General features: G+C 45.2%; 1 protein-coding gene across 1 annotated transcript in view; it reads left to right on the top strand.

The window, feature by feature from the left end:
- The window catches only part of LOC142587677 (sodium/potassium/calcium exchanger 4-like), a 78,856-nt gene that overhangs the window by 40,177 nt on the left and 19,735 nt on the right, over window positions 1-18,944 (top strand). Inside the window, exons 4-13 of the mRNA XM_075698844.1 lie at window positions 1,764-1,848; window positions 5,245-5,348; window positions 8,074-8,148; window positions 10,302-10,381; window positions 11,355-11,470; window positions 12,785-12,878; window positions 13,612-13,708; window positions 16,408-16,499; window positions 17,598-17,650; window positions 18,147-18,316. Of these exons, the coding sequence (XP_075554959.1) occupies window positions 1,764-1,848; window positions 5,245-5,348; window positions 8,074-8,148; window positions 10,302-10,381; window positions 11,355-11,470; window positions 12,785-12,878; window positions 13,612-13,708; window positions 16,408-16,499; window positions 17,598-17,650; window positions 18,147-18,316 (966 nt within the window). The remainder of the gene's footprint in view (window positions 1-1,763; window positions 1,849-5,244; window positions 5,349-8,073; window positions 8,149-10,301; window positions 10,382-11,354; window positions 11,471-12,784; window positions 12,879-13,611; window positions 13,709-16,407; window positions 16,500-17,597; window positions 17,651-18,146; window positions 18,317-18,944) is intronic.

Genomic DNA, 18,944 nt, shown 5'->3' with positions numbered 1-18,944 from the left:
CCATAGGTGTAGATTTAATTTGCTTTACATAACGTGTGCGACACCACTACAGTCGGAGACAGTTGTGCTTTCTCCTTCTCCTGCTCCTCTGATGATGATGATGCCTTTGTCATTGGCACACACTCGGGAATATTGGCCAAAAGTCGGGCAGGCTTTAGATATGTGTCAAAGGAATAAATTTACCATGTTTTCAAAAAGAAAAAACTTGAGGCGCATGCTAAATGTTCTTTTCCTTGTCCTGTACGTGTCCTGCTTTAAATGTTCGCTACCTGTCACCCAATGTTGGCCGGAGACATTTCGCCTGGAACTTCGTACTCAATACCAAACTCGGCACGAAAAAATCATTTCTGTGGGATGTTGCCTGTAGACAACACTTCTCCAAAAAGGGGTTAACAAAATCTTACTAATCAACTTTTTAACTAATTATTTTAACGCACATATTGCAATAAACGAATTGAAGCCAGTGGTTTCACAAGGTCCGCTCACTTGGAACGTATTTTGAAAGTACTGCACCAGTTTTGAGATAAGCGCTGTCAAAAACTTGCGGTAAAAATGCATTATTGTTCCGCCCACTTTTTAAAGGGCCCCCTCAATAGGTTCGGACATCTCAAAACAGATAAGTGCGCGGCGCGTAGGTCATGCGATTATGATTGCGTCTGCGTATCTAAAAACTGGTGCCATTCTCAGAATTCGTTCCAAGTGTATATGGCTTAAGAACTCATCGGCTACAATTTGTTAGCGAGAGTTCTTAATTGGTCGATTATACATTTCTATACAATTCCTCGCGCAAATAATATCGGCCTCTTGGAGTATAATCGCGCTCAAGGAGCAAAATCGCACTACATATGGCATGGGCAAGTTTTTAAAAAAAGTTCCGTTAAAGATAAAAAAGAGCTACATAAAGACAGAGAGAGACGAGGGCGGATATACGGTTCGAACGTCTTCTGCAGCACTAGCAGGCTTCGTCGAAAACGCGTGCCAAACGCGGCTTCGAGGACATTTTCAAGTTAGGGTATACCGACGGCTCGTGCTTGACAAAATAACACTAAAACAGACGAAAACAAAGAAAGACATATCTGCAAGGGAAATCTGTTAAGTATTGACGTTCACGAACAACTTCGTGCTACTCTACTCGTGCTGTCAGTTACTTCACTTCTGTCGGGAGGCTAGCCCATAAGGGGCACTGAAGCCCCCACGTTACTGGCGCTGGCCACGAGCGAAGCCATTGCCGACGCAACAGGTAGCCCGCTCAGTCCCAAAAACGCCCGTCCAACCCGCTTGCCTACAGTAGTAGCCGATCCGTAAGACAACCTGTATACTGTCGAAACGCTGCAGGCACCAAACAGAGGCTGAGCATTCCTAACTATACATATATATAGGGTGTCCCAGCTATAACGTCGGCCAAAGTGCTCAAATAAAAAAAGAAAAAAAGGAAGATTAAAAGGTCACGGCGCAAGATACGATCATAAGAACTAAGGTGTTCAATTGCCAAAGGTCTGACGACCGAACTACCGTAGATCTTGTAACCATACCTTCTACCACGATATTTTAATCTTTTCTTCTTTGAGCAGCATGGCCCACTTTAGCTGGGACACACGGCATTTCAACTGCGCGTTGCACGTGACCCACGTGTTCAACCATGTATAGGCGCGTTTTCTGGACTGCGGACTGCTTAGTGCGAAAAGGTGCCGCACACGTCGCGGTCAGCTTCCCCCGTGATCCGTGACGCAAAAGAGTGACGCATGCGGCCTTCTCCGATGCAGCGGCTGAACCTGTCGGAGGACGTGGCCGGGGCGACCTTCATGGCAGCGGGCAGCTCGGCGCCCGAGCTCTTCACCGCCATCCTCGGTGCGTATATTGCACTCGATTTCTGTGCACTATCGACACCAATCGTTTGTTGCAACGACGCACTTCCTTGGTGGAGAAAACGCGTGCGTTGTACAGAGTGCTTTCTTTTTTCTAGCTGCACCAAATTGTTAAATATGGCCTGCGGCAGATAACGCCTATTCCAACCCCTGATGTAAATTACTCGATGAAGCGACCATTACTTCAACGAAAGATGAAGATGCATAATTGAATAATTATAACTTATTAATGATTTAATTTACGGCACACATTTCAATCTATACGAGTTGTAGCTAGTGAGTATGTAAGGCATATTTAATTAATTGTGGGGTTTTACGTGCCAAAACCACTTTCTGATTATGAGGCACGCCGTAGTGGGGGACTCCGGAAATTTTGACCACTTGGGGTTCTTTAACGTGCACCTAAATCTAAGTACACGGGTGTTTTCGCATTTCGCCCCCACCGAAATGCGGCCGCCGTGGCCGGGATTCGATCCCGCGACCTCATGCTCAGCAGCCCAACACCATAGCCACTGAGCAACCACGGCGGGTAATGTAAGGCATATCGACTTGGAACGAATTCTCGGGACTACACCAGTTTCTAGATACTAATTTTCCAAGTGTCCGACGAAATGCATTGGCGTACCATTACTTTAGTGCTTCAAGGCACGAAACAGCGTTTTAAGGAAGGTCAGCCGCAAGTTCAACGGCGCATATCTCAAAACAGGTGCCGGCCTCAGAATTCGTACCAGGTGAACATGCCTCGCGCACTTACTAGCTAGAATTCGTAGATTCAAATATGTGCCGTAAAGTAATAAACTAAGTTAATTAGCGTAATTATGATCATTTAATCATTTTTTATTTCTCGTAGAAATAATGGCCGCCACATCGAGTAGCTTCGATAAAGGGTATAGAATTATGCTATTTGCCACTGGGCATACTTTCTTTATTTCGTGCAGCTGAAAAAAAGACCCCTACAAATACACGCGTGATTACAACTTACTCCGACGAATAAGCCGCTTCAAAAAGTGCAAAAATTGAGCTATTTCAATACTACAGAGGACACTACGCTGTTTTTAATTTCTGCTCAACAGATCTGCCCTTCAGACCGCGTTCGCGGAATAACATATGTGCGCCCTTTATTGTAACTGTCTGCTTACAAGAAGAAGAAAGAAAAAGGGAGGGGGGCAGCAAGTACGTGCCCGCTCCAGCAGAGCTTTATTGAGTAAGCTCGCAGCAAATTAGAAAATGAAAATCCTCAGCACAGGACAAGCCGAAGATCAATTCAGCACGTACATACAGTTACTCAGACCGAACGGCGAAATAAAATTAAAAAAGAAAAAAATACGACGCGTGTCCTTTTATTGCGCCAATCTTGGCAGCTTCGGAAAGCAATGAAGGGGGCTAGTTGGTGAACATTCATGGTTATATTGCGCTCAGTTTTACAAACACGATATTAAGGAAGGACAGGACGTGGACGGACGCAGCGCAAACGCTGCGTCCGTCCACGTCCTGTCCTTCCTTAATATCGTGTTTGTAAAACTGAGCGCAATATAACCATGAGCCTCGGAAAATTTTCGGGCAAAGAAGGTCTGCATACTGAGCAACGCTGTGTATGTTTATTTATTTTTTCACTATAGCTTGTTAGCACAGGTGAGTAAACAGCAGTGATTTGGGCTTGTTGGTAAGACATCGTGAGGCTTATAGCGCGTTAAAATGACAAGGACGAAAGTGAGACGTGTGTGTGTCACGTCTCACTTTCGTCCTTGTCTTTTTAACGCGCTACAAGCCTCACGATGAGTAAACAGGTTTGGATGTCTCCAATTTCGTTTAGAACTAAACATACACGAGCACGAAAAGTGATCCAGCTGAGCGGAACAAATTCGAACTGGTGAGCTTGACTGCTCAATCACTTAATTTCTGTATTCCTCGTATGGTATTTCTGTCACGGACGACGCAACCATCAAGTGCACGTCCACTTAAGCGGACACACAATTAAAAAACGAAGCTCGAATATCGATCGCCCAATGGTGTGTACGGGAGGGACGCAGTCCGTACAACAGTGGCGCGGGCCCGTCACGTGCGCGAAAAGCGTGAGCGAGACGAGACGGTCGGGGCTTTCGACCGCCCCCCCCCGCCTATATATTTTCTCCGCGCTTTCGTGGGTGCATTATATCGATGGATAATCGAAGACGAGACCTTCGAGCACGCGAGGCACTCTTGCCCTACACGTTGTTAAGGCGAACGAATGTATAGCTTTCTCCGGCTCTCGCCATTTTTCTCCCTCCAGTCGGCGGCCAAACTTTGCCGATATATGCGAAGGCGCACGCGCTCTCACGCGAGAGCATGGCCCCCCGGAAGGCCTTGTGCCTTCTGGCCGTGGTTCTCCGCCACACCGGGGCTCGACCCTCCGCGCCTGTTGTCCAGACGCGTTTGTCGCCTCGTCTTGCCGGCTGACCCACATGCAGCTTCACTTATAGGCCTCACCGCAGTGCGAAAGGGATTGGTTGGAGGAGCGTCCGGCCTCCTTGGAGCAAACAGTCTCGCATACACGCTCTCGGATTTGGGTCTCTCCTGGAGTCGGGCGTCACACTCTGGGGGTCTATATAGCCTACGTCGCCGCGATGCGTCTCGACCGAAACAAGCAGCTGGCCTATATACGCTACTGGGACGTCACGCGGAGGCTCAAAGGCTGGCCCACGCATGATTGCGAGGTCGGAAGGCTGGAGGAGAACAACAGGGAGGGGGGAGCGGGTTATTCACATGGGGGAAGGGGGAATAGGGGCAAACTTATTTGCAGACAAAAGTCACACGCATACCGGCAGAAGCACAGAGCACAGTGTACACGTCAACACCGCATAGAGCGCAGCTACATGTTGTTCTCGGAGCGCTTCTACACGATGACCGGGCACGTTCATTGTGGGAGAGCACTTCACGATGACCTTGCGGGCAAGTCGCTCGGGTAGAATCAGAAACGCGCCCTATATAGCAGGAATGTTCAATTTCTCAACATCTCAGTGCCCGTGTTGACTGAGTGGAATGTCGTTTGACATCGACACCGCAACGCACCCAGGACTCTTCGGCTAATACGCCAAACGTAACAGCACGCAGTCGTCGTCCTGACGCTGTCCCGCCGTCTACCAAAGAATTTCGACGATAACTTGCGCCGACATGATAAAGTACCGCTATCGACATCGACAGTATATATATATATATATATATATATATATATATATATATATATATATATATATATATATATATATATATAACTTCTGAAGTATTGACAGTGCGTCCATTTGGTTTCTACGGCCAGCTCGCACGTTATCCGCTTATTTTGACGATCGCCTTCGCTGGTTCCCGCAAGAACTTATTATTTGATTTTGCTTATTTGCCGCAGGAGTCCTTATTGCAAAGGGAGATGTAGGCACTGGCACCATCGTCGGCTCGGCTGTGTTCAACGTGCTCTTCGTCATCGGGCTATGCGGAATCTGCGCCGGAAAGGTGACCTTTTCTTTCTTTTCATTGTTTCTTCTTTTCTGCACGATGAATACCACTACATGATCCGTTACATGATGCCGGCGCTTAAAGAGACCCTAAATACAGAGACTAAACCAGTTTAGACTGATAATGTATTCTTTGAAAACAATACGTTTGCTAATTTAGCGATAACAGGTTAATTATTAAAAGAGCAAAATTAACGTCAAAGTTCAATTTTGTTTTTGAGTTCGCGCCAGAATCCCCGTGCCGTTACGTCAGTGTGACGTCACGCATTTTAAATCACTTTTTTTTCGCACTGCGCGGCCTCGTTGGCTCAGTAGAAGTTCGCGAAACTTGCCAAACTCGATCTTGATCTCCTTCCGAATATAACGTGGCTCATTTTTTTCTACCGATAAACAATTAACCGGGCCCTAGCAGACGCCGTCAAAATCTATGACGTCACACGGAGCTGATGCGGGAACTTCACGGCGGCGACGCCACTCGTCCTTTCTGGCTTGCGAGCCTCTTCTTGGGGTAACATTGGCGTTTTTTTTTTCGGTATTGCAGAAGAGTAAATTACCAAGAGATGAAATCTTTCTGCTTAGTCATCTTTGCCCCGAAGCTTTCCTGGATTCGACCCTGCATATAGGTGCACGCGTTATGTAATTCAATGTAACATTAAGTCTCGTACATTTACGACGCAATATATGAAGTAATGCTTACATAGAAAGAAGCGTCGCAAATGTGATCCTATTTACCGCAGCGATTTGTGCAACTAGCGGCAGTAACGCACCGCTCGCGCTCGAGGACGAAACATAATTGTAAAAGGAAACTGCTGTGCAATATGCGCGGAGGGAGGCTTCTGTGACCGCACTATGCTAGGGCAGCTTTCGCACCGCTGCCTGCTAAGTGTCGAAGTCGTGTTATACCACGAGGGGAGGAGGTTCGTAGGCAAGCCAGGTTGAAAGGCGAGAACGAATGACGGGCGTCGAGACCATCTCAATAGGGAGCTTTAGCATGTCCGGTATACCGCTATACGCAATGGCGTTTGCGGATTACCGGACTACCGGAGGCGCAACCTTGAGCGGCTGAGTCGGTGACGCCATCTGGTTGCGTGGAGTTCTACCAGACAAACACGGAGCTATTACTGCTGTAATAACACAAATGCTGGCGGAATCCGTAGAACAGGAAACACGTAGAAAGCGTTGTCCTGTCCGTTTCCTCTTACTTGTGCTCGCGTCCGTACTTGCTGGAAGCTCTTATACGTTCACCATGTACCAACTGGCCCAGCAAACCACACTACTAAACTGCCTATTTAAATGTTTTTTTACAATAACAATCGTGAAACATGAAAACGTGTCTATGCGGCAATATGGTCAGGCGAAAGCGTCACAAGATGTCGCTACCGGCGCCCAGTAACCAGGTATTACATAAGCGCCATTGCGTGTACCGGAATGCCGGACACGCTAATTGATTTTTGCCGCACGAACCCTTCGCGGAGTCACAGATTTTGACGACGTCTGCTCGGGGCTATAGTAAATCGCTTATCGATGAAGGACTACATTGCATTCTAAAAGCACCAAAGATAAAATCTAAGTTCTGAGAACTTATTCTTGCGATAACACCCCAACGACGCGAAGTCGAAATTTTGACGTCATACATGGGAACTTTGTCCTGTGATTCCATCATTAGTAACCACTCCTCTTTCTTCCTTCCTCCAAATTATGATGCGCATAGTCTTTAAAGAATTATGTGCCATGCAGCTCGAACTGATTTAGTGTTGCTATTTGTTTAGAAGAGCATTACGTATTATGGACGTTCTGCTGCGGTTCGTCTGCGAGGCGGCCATTATCAAAAATATCGGGGCAGCATAACCATACGCCCAAAAAATATCTAAATTCTATCCACGTGAATACAGCGTAATGCTAGGGTGGCTAGAACTGCCACCCTAGCCATGCTACGTACAAACGAACTCATTTCTGTCTCTGCGAAATTCAAACTTCGCTACTAAAAAAGTCACAAATATTTAAATTCACATTATATATATATATATATATATATATATATATATATATATCGCAACGGCTCAACTGTCGTGAACTGTTGAGGAAGATGAGCGGGCCATTGATTCGCAGTGGGGAATTTTGGAACACTTGCATGCTTCTCTCAGTGGATGGATGGATGTTATGAGCGTCCCCTTTGGAACGGGGCGCTGGTTTGCGCCAGAAAGCTCTTGCCCTCAAGAAATTATGCTGCGCTGCCACCTACTATCCCTGAACATTTATCTACGCTGGTCAGGCTTGGTACCGTCCCCTCTGTACTCGTTTTGTAATGAGGACAGAACATTTCAACCCTTCTTGTAGCTGTTTCACTGACGAGGCAAAATCTTGCAGCTTCCCCTTTGAAGACTTGGCCTGGACTTAAAAAGATCCTGATTGCATTTCGTTTGGAAACTCGACTATGGCATTCAGCCACGTACGCCCCGCTAAATTTGCATCTCTTCTCTCCCTCTCTCTTGTACTTTTGAATTGTTGATTATACTAAGTTGTTCTCGTTTTATATAATTTAGCCTTTGTGCATCATTTACTCTTCATCTGCCCTGCAAATTTATTTCCGGTTGCCGTTTGGAATGATGGCCCATCCACATCTTGGGTCAATCCCCCCACTGTGGTATATGGCCACTTAATCACTTGGTGACAGCAACAACTAACGCACCCGACATCTCCTGTATACCCTCGCTTCTGTGCAGGAGGTTCCGGTGACCTGGTGGCCCCTGTTCAGGGACTCCATCTTCTACGCGTTCACCGTGGTCATCCTGATCCTGGTGAGTCTATGGGTGGCGACCTCCGCCACAACTTCGCCTACTCCTGATGTCGCTGCAGCAGTAAATGCTTGTCGCAGTGCCACCAGTTAACGCGCATTCCACTGCGTCGAAGTACGGCTACTTTAAAACTCTTCCAACAAATGGCTGAGAATCAAGTTTTGACTGTGTTACTCTTTAGCACACCTTTTAATTACCCCTCACCAGGCACCATCGTAGTTTATTTCTGTATGCAGTGGAACTTGCGACACGGTGTCCAGGGTGCGCTCTCCCGCAAGAATATTTAAACAACTTAGTAATACGCCTAGATGGATGCAAATGGAATGTAGTGAGACGATAGCGCGTGCGAGCAAGCAAGCTTCTCACCCTCACTGCCTTGAGACCAGCGCCCGCAAGCGACATTATATCCCCTGATCTCTCTGAGCCGAGGACGCACCACGTGACGTTGACGTCACGAGCTCCACCTCCTTTCTCGCCCATAATGCTCCGCCTCTATCCTCCACCTTTGTGCCCAATCCGCGCGCGCACCAGCTGTCACTCGGGAGAGCGCGTGAGCATCGCTTTAGCATACGCTACGTCAAAGCGTTTCGCAAAAGGTGTAACTAGAGGAAGTATTCTGTGAGAGTCCACCTAGTGGACTTGTCCATTTCGTATGCTGTTGAAGTCCTGATTGAATGTGGCGTCTGGCTGCTCTGGACGCGTAGCCAACACGTAGTCGAAAGCAACAGCGATGGCGACGTCATCTGAAGCTCTGCTCCACCGTGGGACGTATTCTCGGACGATCACTTTCGGCGATACTATCGCCTTCGCGTGACGTAGTGCTCAACCAGCCAATCAGCGCGCGCCTGATGGCCGAGCGGATAGTATCGCCGAAAGTGATCGTCCCAGAGCACGTCGGCATTATGCTCTAGAAACACACTTGCGTTAGGCACTTCCTATTGGCAGATTACGCTGCTAAACACGGCCTCACAAGGCTTTGGTACAGCCGCTTAAGTTTCCGGTTACTCACACAAAGCCTAGATGACAGAAGCCCTGCAAGCTTTGGGTGGTGACATAACGCGGGAAAATGATCATCACACATACACATCCGTGAAGCACACGGGTGGCACCTGGCTCCAGTCATTCTTTTTTCCATAGCATGGTTTCTTAATGGGGGAGCATCGGCCTATCGTAATGACGTCGGAGCTCACAAGCCAAATCTTACCTGACGACTGTAAGGGTGTACGAATATTCGAAATTTCAAATACGAATCGAAAAGTCTCTGCTATTTCGTACTCTATTTGAGAATCCACTATTCTAAATTGTCTAATATTTGTTTCTTTCTAATACAAGCAATAGCACTTTTTGGCGTCTCCAGAGAATGAGAACGATGAAAGTCAGTACTGTTGCGAATGTTTCTACTGCAGAAGAGCTGCGGTTGCTGCAGAGACACCAGTTCTTGTGCAAATACATAAGGTGCTTGATAGTCATTCAATATGAATGTCTTGCCTTTCGGCAGCCTATATGCGAATTTGTTTTATTGAGTTATTATTTGGCCACATGTCCCCATGTTCGCCTCCTTTAAAGCACTGTGCATTATCATACATCTCTCCTTCAATGAACACAACAATGTACAGTGGTCAAGGAATGAAACACAACAGGGAACATTTAGTAGAGCCCTGCATATGTGCAAAGTACTTGAGAGGACCACGTCATGTCACCAAGAATCTGGTCACCAAAGGCGACGTGAACTGTAGGTACTGGAAACGAAACTATGTGCATTAGTTAGCCCTAAATTGACGCGTTTCATTCCGTGAGCACTGTACGTGCACCATTGCCACGGTGTCCCAGATAGCTGAAAGCAGCTGTTTCTCATTTACAAGCACCTCAGTTGTCCGGACATACAATTGCGAATGATATTACATGTGTCAAATAATGTACCCATATATGCCTCACTTTTTTCACCAAATGGGCCCCGCATGACTCTACACTTTCTTTGGAAATGAGAAAACAATAGACATTTGATTCTGATACCCGAACGCTTTTCTTTTAATGCTCAGCTATGCCAGAAAATTTTACTATTTGAACACTCCAACTAAAGAGTTCTCATCCCCACAACCAAAGCACAGCAATGGCAATGCACATACCTCATGATGTCTCGCATCACATACGTGCAGGTGATCTACGATGGTAAGGTCACATGGTACGACTCCCTCTTCATGCTGCTCCTGTACGCCGTCTACATCGACATTATGAAGTGAGTCTCCTGCCGCGTTTCCCACCCAGCTGAGTTAGGCATCCAAGGGCCTGCATTCTTGCTTGATCACTACCGAATCGATCACTATCAGTTTACTTTTGTGCAACGTAACGCCAAACACGACCCTTGGCTGGTGCAACAGGCAATCGGTCAATGGCTCGGCCACAGTCAAAGCGATATGTCGAAAAATGATCCATTAAGAACGTGACATCTGTTTTCATTGAGAAGCATAGCGAGAGAGCTAGAAGAATGTATGCAGTCTGCCGCCTATGCGCAACGCATAGTTTCAAATGAAATCTTGTACACAACCAGAAGGTACCATCCACAGGTATATACATTCAGCTGTAAGCACTGTACTACACTAATAAATTATGCAAAACAGATAGCGTGAACAGAGTGTTGCATCGCTAGCATAAGAAAAGAAAACAAATGCAGTTTGTGCAACAATAAAAAAAACTTGGATGAGAGGCGTTAGGATTTATTTACTTTCATTTTCATCTATGAACAATTTTCTACAAGTGTCCAACGAAACAAATGGCAGAATCGGTTAATTGCAGTTTGCAATAAAAATAAGTAGCATTGTCTATTTGAAAATGATTTAAATTCTGGCATCAAAATGTTATTGCCACTGGCGCCGGCCACAAAGCTTGAGGCACGTACCCTGTGTGTTTTCAATGGTGCCAATGACAATATCTTTGTACAAAAAGCTGCCAGTTAACTTGGCAGTGCTATGACAGTCATGAATGTACCAGTGGCAATTACCAACAAGCAATTTTATGGCAACGTGTGTTGTGTGCGTGTACATTTCTAACTGTTTTATGCTTATAGTTCCTTCAATTGGTCACTTTTCATATTTTCTGTAAGCAAGAAAGTGGTTGTGAATAAGCTTCCTTTCATATTTTTATTTCAATAAGAAAAGGCGTCGCAGGGCAGAGACACGTGCATACATTTCCTTCTCATTCTGTGCGACAAGGTACAACAAGAGGATCCACCTATGGGTGGCCGCCGCATTTGGCATCCACGAGGAAGAACAGACTTCGCTCAGCCTTACATCTGCAGGCTACGATGGCAAAAACTACAGCTCCTATGGTGAGGTCCACCTCTTCTCGCCTGCTCAAACTTTAGAGAACCACTTGAAAAGGAGAGTGCTTAATTGGGTTGAACTGACAGATTACTTGTTCGGGAGTTACTTTTTCCCATCTCTCTCTGCGTCTTCAATGCATGTGGATAGCTTATTGGTGAAGAAATGCCCAACTTTCTTGAATCTCACATCTAAACTAACCATGGCAATGATAGTGTCACTGCATGGCATTGCACACATCGTGAGCGAGAAAAAGAGGAACCAAGGGACTTGATTTTCGTTAGTCACAGTCATATGAAGCCAGCCAACAATGCAGTGGAGGAAAGCACAAAGGAAATTAACTGTGGTTATTAACTGAAATGAAGAAGTAAATGGAAAATGAAAATAGATGACAAAAATTACTAGCTGCCAGTGGGAGCGACACCCACAACTTTGTGCTACTTTCATAATCAGTGCAGCTTCAGGCACCTTTTCAGCTGCACAAAAGCACACAATAGTGATGCCTTTCCACGTGTCACAGCTCTCTCTGAATGCCTTTCAGACTACGTTGCTACTGTCTCTGGCCCAAACGCCTTCAGAAAAGAATTATCAAACCTGTTTCCTTATAGTTACCACAGATTGAAATCTCTTACCTCATATTTCACAAATACAGACATAGCAGCTTGTAATTGCAGGTTTCGCAGATAATGAGTGGGCTCCCTCTACATTTTTTTTTGCCTGCTGTACCTGTGCGACTTTATTCTTGCTACTGTTTTGTGATTATTTCTGCACTCATTCTGTGATTATCGCCTTAAATCTTGCTCCCACACATCTGCCAGTATTAATCCTGTATTATAATGTAATGGCTTGCATTTATTTACCTCTTCACAAAATCTTGTTCCACGCTCACTACTGCATAATGATAACAATTACATATCCTGCGCTTACACTTCTTAAATATATTGGTATTGCACTCTCTTTATAAAAAAAATGACTTTACGTATCTATCTCACTCAGTCACGCAATGCTCTGATGTAAGGAGCCTGTGAATTATTTGTAAAGAAATAAAGTTTGCATTAAACATGTAACAACACTCCGCCAATTCAGCTGCGGCAACAATTGCCCGCTCGTCTGCTTTCTCGGGTATTTGTTTGAGTGTACAAGATCCGGCCCGGGGAGTTTTAGCCAGCACCCCCACGTGGCCGTAGCAGCAGGTTGCACACTTGCTGCCTCTTAAAGCGTTAGAGCAAGAATTTCGCTGGGGAAACGAGGCGAAATGTCTTGTTACTAAGCTCAAAATTTGCCATTCAAGTGTTAACATCGCGCGAATTCTAAATCTGCAGTGCCATTCAACAATGAAATTGATGACTTCGCCCAGCAAAATGCTGCAAGAAACGCACGGCCCCTGGATGAAGTGATCAGAGATAGCCGGAGAAGGTGAGTCTAGGATTCCTTAGTAAGGAATGCATTTGCTGTACCGCACAAGAAGACGCAGAAAATTTCGATGAGAGTTCAATGAATGATGTGCTATTTTGCTAAAAAAATTTAACCATAAGTAATTATTTTTTTCTTTATCAGTGCCCATCTGGCATGGTACATTTTGTCAAGTGGTAGTTTATAGCACCACCAAACAATGGAAGAAGTAGTGGAATGAAGATGCAATGAAAAGCATTGGTACAAATCAAACTTCGGTTCCTTCTTTTTTTTTCAGAGAAATCACTGCATGCGTATAAGCAAAATAATGGACCAAAGAATGGCACTCGTATCAAGCCTCTCCCTACTGATGCAATTGCGACACGTCGCACCGCTTTACCCGCCAGAGGTGTGGGAAACTTCCTGCATGCCTCAATGCAAAAAGGCGAGCCTTAAGTCGGGCTTTTTCACAACAAAGATAACTTTGGAAGGAAGCCAGCTTTACGGTTAGGGTAGGTTCTCTTACAAAGCTTAGAGGTTTGGTAGTTCACCAACGTGCCGAAAAAATAAATAAAGAACAAGGAAGAATACGTCTGCAACGGAACCGCATAAAATTTACGCACATGGTGTACGTATGTTGCAGCAAATCACCAAGTTCACAGGCCAGCGGTCAGGCAAGACAACTCTACAAAAGAAAAAAATGTGGCCGTTGCTTGTATACATCAAATGCAGCATGTGCTACCCGCATTTCTTGCAGGCCCACTTTGTATGAAGCAGCGCTACGAATGCTCATGACCCGATACTTCCGCCCCAAAACCCGTTTCTGGGCGGCAGCAAAGAGGATCACCCACGAGGTAAGGACTATCCTCAAGGAAATTCATGATAAATCATTTATCAGGGCCTCTATCGCAAGTGTCTATATATGGGGTTCTGTTCATTTACAGTCCACAAACTTCTTGCTCTGAACCCTCACACAGATTGTCCATCCATTGGTAGCCACGGTCAGCCAAATGTCTAACTTGCTCATACTACACATCTGGCTGATCCACATAACATTGCATTTTGGTGCTTGTCATGTGGAACAAGAATTAAAGAACATGCAGAAACAAGGAATTACGCAGCAGGGGTAACAGAACACACAGTGAGCCATTCACACTACTTCACTGAGCCAACCTAGCGCAAACACCGTTGATGCACTGGACACTTGCTGAATCGTTTATTAACCTCACTGAAATCTCATCTTCATGACTTACTTGATAAAACAAAATCTGGAGGACGCTTAAGCTTCACTTTTAAGAGTGGAACGCGATAGCATTCAAAGATCCCCGACTGCTTCTCACACTTCCCGGCAACTGCAGCTTATGTAACTGTAATGTTTACCAGAAAAAATCTGGCAGCGAATGCTATGCATGAAGGCAAGCTTTCTGGTAGAAATGTGGCTGCTTGCGTGGGCCGCGATGCGGTGGAGGTGAGTGCCATCTGGAGGTGTTGCAAAGAACTGCGCATGCCACTCTGTGGCCTCCGAGATTTGTGCATGCCGGCACGTGCAAATCTCGGACGCCGTGGCTGGTCTATGAATGGTAGAAAGCTACAAAGGGGTTTGTGTTTGACTTTCTGCACAACAGAATTATGTTTTCTCATATATTCAAATTGCAATCCGACGCTATCATGTGTGTAGGTTGTGTGTAAGTCATACTTTACGATATTTCTGACATATTTTACTCTGAGTAATTCAATTAGTTCAGTAACTTCTTCGCGCTACACAGAGGGTGTGCGTGGTTGGGTTTGCATGGTTTGAAATTACTTTTTGTCAAAACGACAGTCGACGCTAGACGCCAACGCCAGATTCTCTGTGACACAGGGTTCTTTACGCTATCGTGTTGAACACATGCGGTTCATCTACTTTGCCATAACACAAACTCATCAGTAAGTTCACTGACTACCAGGAACATTTTAGTGAATAAGTTACTCTCAACAGCGTCAGCCACTTTGATTTTGTTCTTGTAACACATTCTTCAGCAGTATTAGCTTTACCCACATCAGCTTTTTTCTCACTGCTTCACTGTCTTGTCTCTTTAATGTGCAGCTTGGCTTCTTAGGCAAGGATGATTGTCATGCGTGTTATGTTATAAATTACAACATAGTTAACTTGTTGCAACACTGAATCTGTAGCTCATTCATTTTTTCTTCACCTTCCAATGTGTGCTGCATGCTTCATAAAAAACACTAGTTCCTCCAGCTAGGTACAGTGCTCACAGAAAGAAACGCATTAATTTAGGGCGAACTAATGCGCATAATTTTGTATCCGCCAGCTGCAGTTATTGTCAAATCGACTTAATTTTGGTGCATACACTTAGACCAGAGTCTATGTCAATTTTGGTGACCAGATTCCTAGCAGCATGACATGGTATTCTCAAGTACTTTGCACATGTACAGGCTTCCAATAAGTGCTCCCTGTCATGTTTCATTACCTGAGCACTGTAAATAAATCAGCTTAAGTCACAATAAATTCACCAATATTTACGATACTCCTTAGTGCGAAATTTGAGCGCAGCTCTATACGTGTTTTCATTTTGCTATATATTGGCTGGTACGGAATATCTGTATCGTGCGGCACGTTGCAAACGGAGCAATTGCGCCGTGACAGCAGCCACTGCAGATAGACCTCCCTGACAATGCGCGCTACTCTGACGTCCTCTCGTAGCCATCATCGCCGCAAAGCCCGTCATGTGTGGCACTATGCCTTTCTTCTCATGCTTTCACCGTACCTTCCTCCGCTGCAGTTACATTGCACCCTCCTCCTCCTCGCACTCTCTTTGCTATCGCTGTCTTTCATCTGCCACTGTGCTGCGCGTTCATCCTTCACTGCGCTCGTTCGCTCGGTTATGCTGACAATCACCGCAGGAACGGGTGCCTAAGAGCTGCGTTCTAAAAACTTAAGTGCTCTAATTACAGGTCATGAAGGTTGAACTCTTATGCCCAAGTTGCAGCACCATGATTTCTTCGGTAGAAGCAAATCCACATTCTGGCGAGACTTGAGAAATAATTCAGCTTGAATTGAAGCTGACAGCTGCTTGACAGTTCTTGTGATTTGCAAACGTGTGAAATAGCAACTAATCGCTGCATAGAAATTCGTTTCAGTGTGAAGAACGAAAATGCTGGTCACACCTAACGTTTTTAAACTTTTCACAACTTTTTGCACATGTATATACGTGCAATCTTTTGCAATTTTTACAAATAGATAATAAACAATGTCTTTTGCAATTTTTTTCAATAGGACCAGTAAAAATAGTATTTTTAGAAAAAGTTGGCGTAAAATATGCAGGTCTAAAAAGAACTCCACACCTTTAACATTTCTTTTTAAATTTGCCACATAGGTTAAGAGGTTAATGGAGTAGTCTCTGAAAACGAACAGTGCCATAAGCACAAAGCAACTTCCACGCAGTTCATCGCTTGCGATTGGCGTTGCCTCTGACTTAAGCAAGGTGGGCAACTACGACCTGCCACTTGCGGACTCAAGGACATGTGCATAACATCCTTGTTCCACTTCCAGCACAAGCGCATTTGCCGTGGGGAGATCCAGCACTTACCTTCCCAGACCTCTCTCGACCCCAACGACATGGTCCGACGTGGCAAGAGTTCCAGGTTGGGCACGCGTCCTGCACATTTCAAGTGGTGACATTATGAAACCGCATCAAACAAAACCAAACAAAAGTGCAAAATCGTTACTGCAAAATAAAGAGTATACAAATGCAAAGTAGCACTCGCGCACATCTCTCTTGATGTGCTCCCCATCTTTTCTGTTTTGCTTTTGTGCAATGAGTTTCTAGAATCTTTAACTGTCTGCAACTGCCACACAGGTTATTAAACCCTTTAGCTGTCAATCCAAACCTATGCCTGCCTTATTACTGTGTACCAATATTGCCAAAGAAGAGCTCTGCTCATCCCGACGACAGCTCATTTTGCCTTGCTTGCCAGAAACACTCTGCTTGTCAGATTATTTCAGCACAAGCAGTTCATTTTGGGCATTCATGCATATCATTTAGTGCTTCACATTCCTTTCCTGATCATGTGCTGATATATAGCAGTAATATTTAAAACAGACACATCTGTTGTAGAAATGCCTCCTTTTTAAAACAAGCTTTCCTGTCTCATAATCCGGGTGAAGATGAAAGGCAAACCTAATACGTAAACATTTCTTTTTTTTTTCATGTCAAGAGGTTTAGCACAAACATTTATGCGATTTTAGGATTTTCAGAAAGGTTGAGCATTTTTGTCCATCAATAACTGCAGAGACAAAAGGTTAGAAGGCAGAGTAATAGGCTCCATCTTGGCCACAAATAAAGGTGCTCTGGTAATCTAAGTCAAAGCTGCACTAAGGTCTAATACTGAGGCTGTCAGTGTGCACATGAAGACAGTGGCGTAGCCAGAAATTTTTTATGAATGGGGGGGGGGGGGGTCGTGCTCGGCGTGTTCCCCCCAGCTATGCCCCTACATGAAGAGAAGCTTCCTAGTAGGATACTACTGTGCAAAAGTTGTTGTCCCACAGGCATGGCTGAAATGGAGCAAAAAGCATTCTGATGCATGGTTTCAGTGAAATGCTATTGCAAGTAACAAAAGAAACGCTGTTCAAGGACAGCGACAATTTCTGAAGCTTTCTGTGAGCACTTCTCAAGCTTCATTTTGCAATGTGGTGTGCATTTTCTTTCGGTGACATAAATAGGATTGTGTTTCCTTTTCCAGCGTCGATGTTGCTCTGTCAACAGAGGCTGACTGGAAAAGAGTTCCCTCACTGAGTAAGTAGGCTTCTTCAAATCGTGCCCGCTCACACTTTGTTCCTTGAGATGATGTATACCAGTGGGCACAAGTATACAGACCAGGGATCGCGTGATAAAAGTAACTTTCTCCTTTGTCTGTGATTGCAGTCGATACTTGGCATTATGAATTTTCTAGAGCACTGGTCAGTTTCTGTTTATGCGTGTTAATTACAAAGAAATTCTATTTTAACGGTGACCACATGGCCCGTATACTTTTGCTCACGGGTGTACCTGTCCTATGCGTGACTTCCCAAAGGGTAGTGTTCTTTAGTGGTGTTGCTCTCTTGAAAAATATGCCTCCACGTACTACCAAATGAAACCTGGTCGAGAGTCAGCATTGTGTTGTGTCTGTCTATGTAGTCACCCATTCTTTGTGCTGCACAAAGCGACACCGTACCTACTCGCCCAACTATCCACTGTATTATTTCTTGATGCCACTGGTCATCTGATCGCACGCTGCCCTACTTTATTGTAGGGGAGGGCCCCTGGGTGCTGCTCAAGTGGGTGGTGCAGGCGCCCCTGCTGGCAACACTTCACTACACGGTGCCGGATTGCCGGACTGCGACCGGCAAGCGGCTCTTCATGCTCAGCTTCACTATGTCCATCTTCTGGACGGCAGCCTTCTCCTACGTCATGGTCTGGATGGTGGGTCTCGAATGGCATGGTTACCGAGAGTGTATGTAATTGGAGGCATCGGCAGTCCATCACTTTCAACACATTCAAAAAAGATGGAGAGGAGAGCGCACAGGGACACAGCAACATTTCAAGTGCATCAGACACCACTTCATCTCTGTTCATTCTTGTATTTTTTTCATGTACGCCACCTGGTCAAAACATTCTTGCTTCTGCCATTCATAACCCTAACTCCATGGGAATCCCTAAACAGCAAAGACTTGTTCTGAGAAAAATGCAGAAAAACTTTAATGTTTCAAATTTTTCTACATTGCCGGTCCAATTGAAACACTTAATTTTGGGTCAACTAGTACCTATGTACTAAATAACATGCACTGGCAGAATGTGCACCTCAAGTATGGGATATATGGAAAACTAAAGCTACATACCTCTGGTCACAAAATTAAAAGGTGAGGACGGCACCTTTTTCTGTGCACTTCGAAGCTAATGCAGGTCACTGTGACACCCATGACAGTTTCTAATAGAACTCCTTCCAAGAGTGTCTCATGGATGCTGTGCCCTTGGTGAAGTGGATGTTGCAACACCTTCATTCTCCCAAACATAAAAGGCCCTTCTGTTTCCTTATGTTCCAAAGGCAAAA

This window comes from Dermacentor variabilis, chromosome 7 (genome assembly GCF_050947875.1).
Source record: "Dermacentor variabilis isolate Ectoservices chromosome 7, ASM5094787v1, whole genome shotgun sequence".
NCBI classification, from domain to species: Eukaryota; Metazoa; Arthropoda; class Arachnida; order Ixodida; family Ixodidae; genus Dermacentor; species Dermacentor variabilis.
This window is presented reverse-complemented; position numbering and strand designations above follow the sequence as displayed.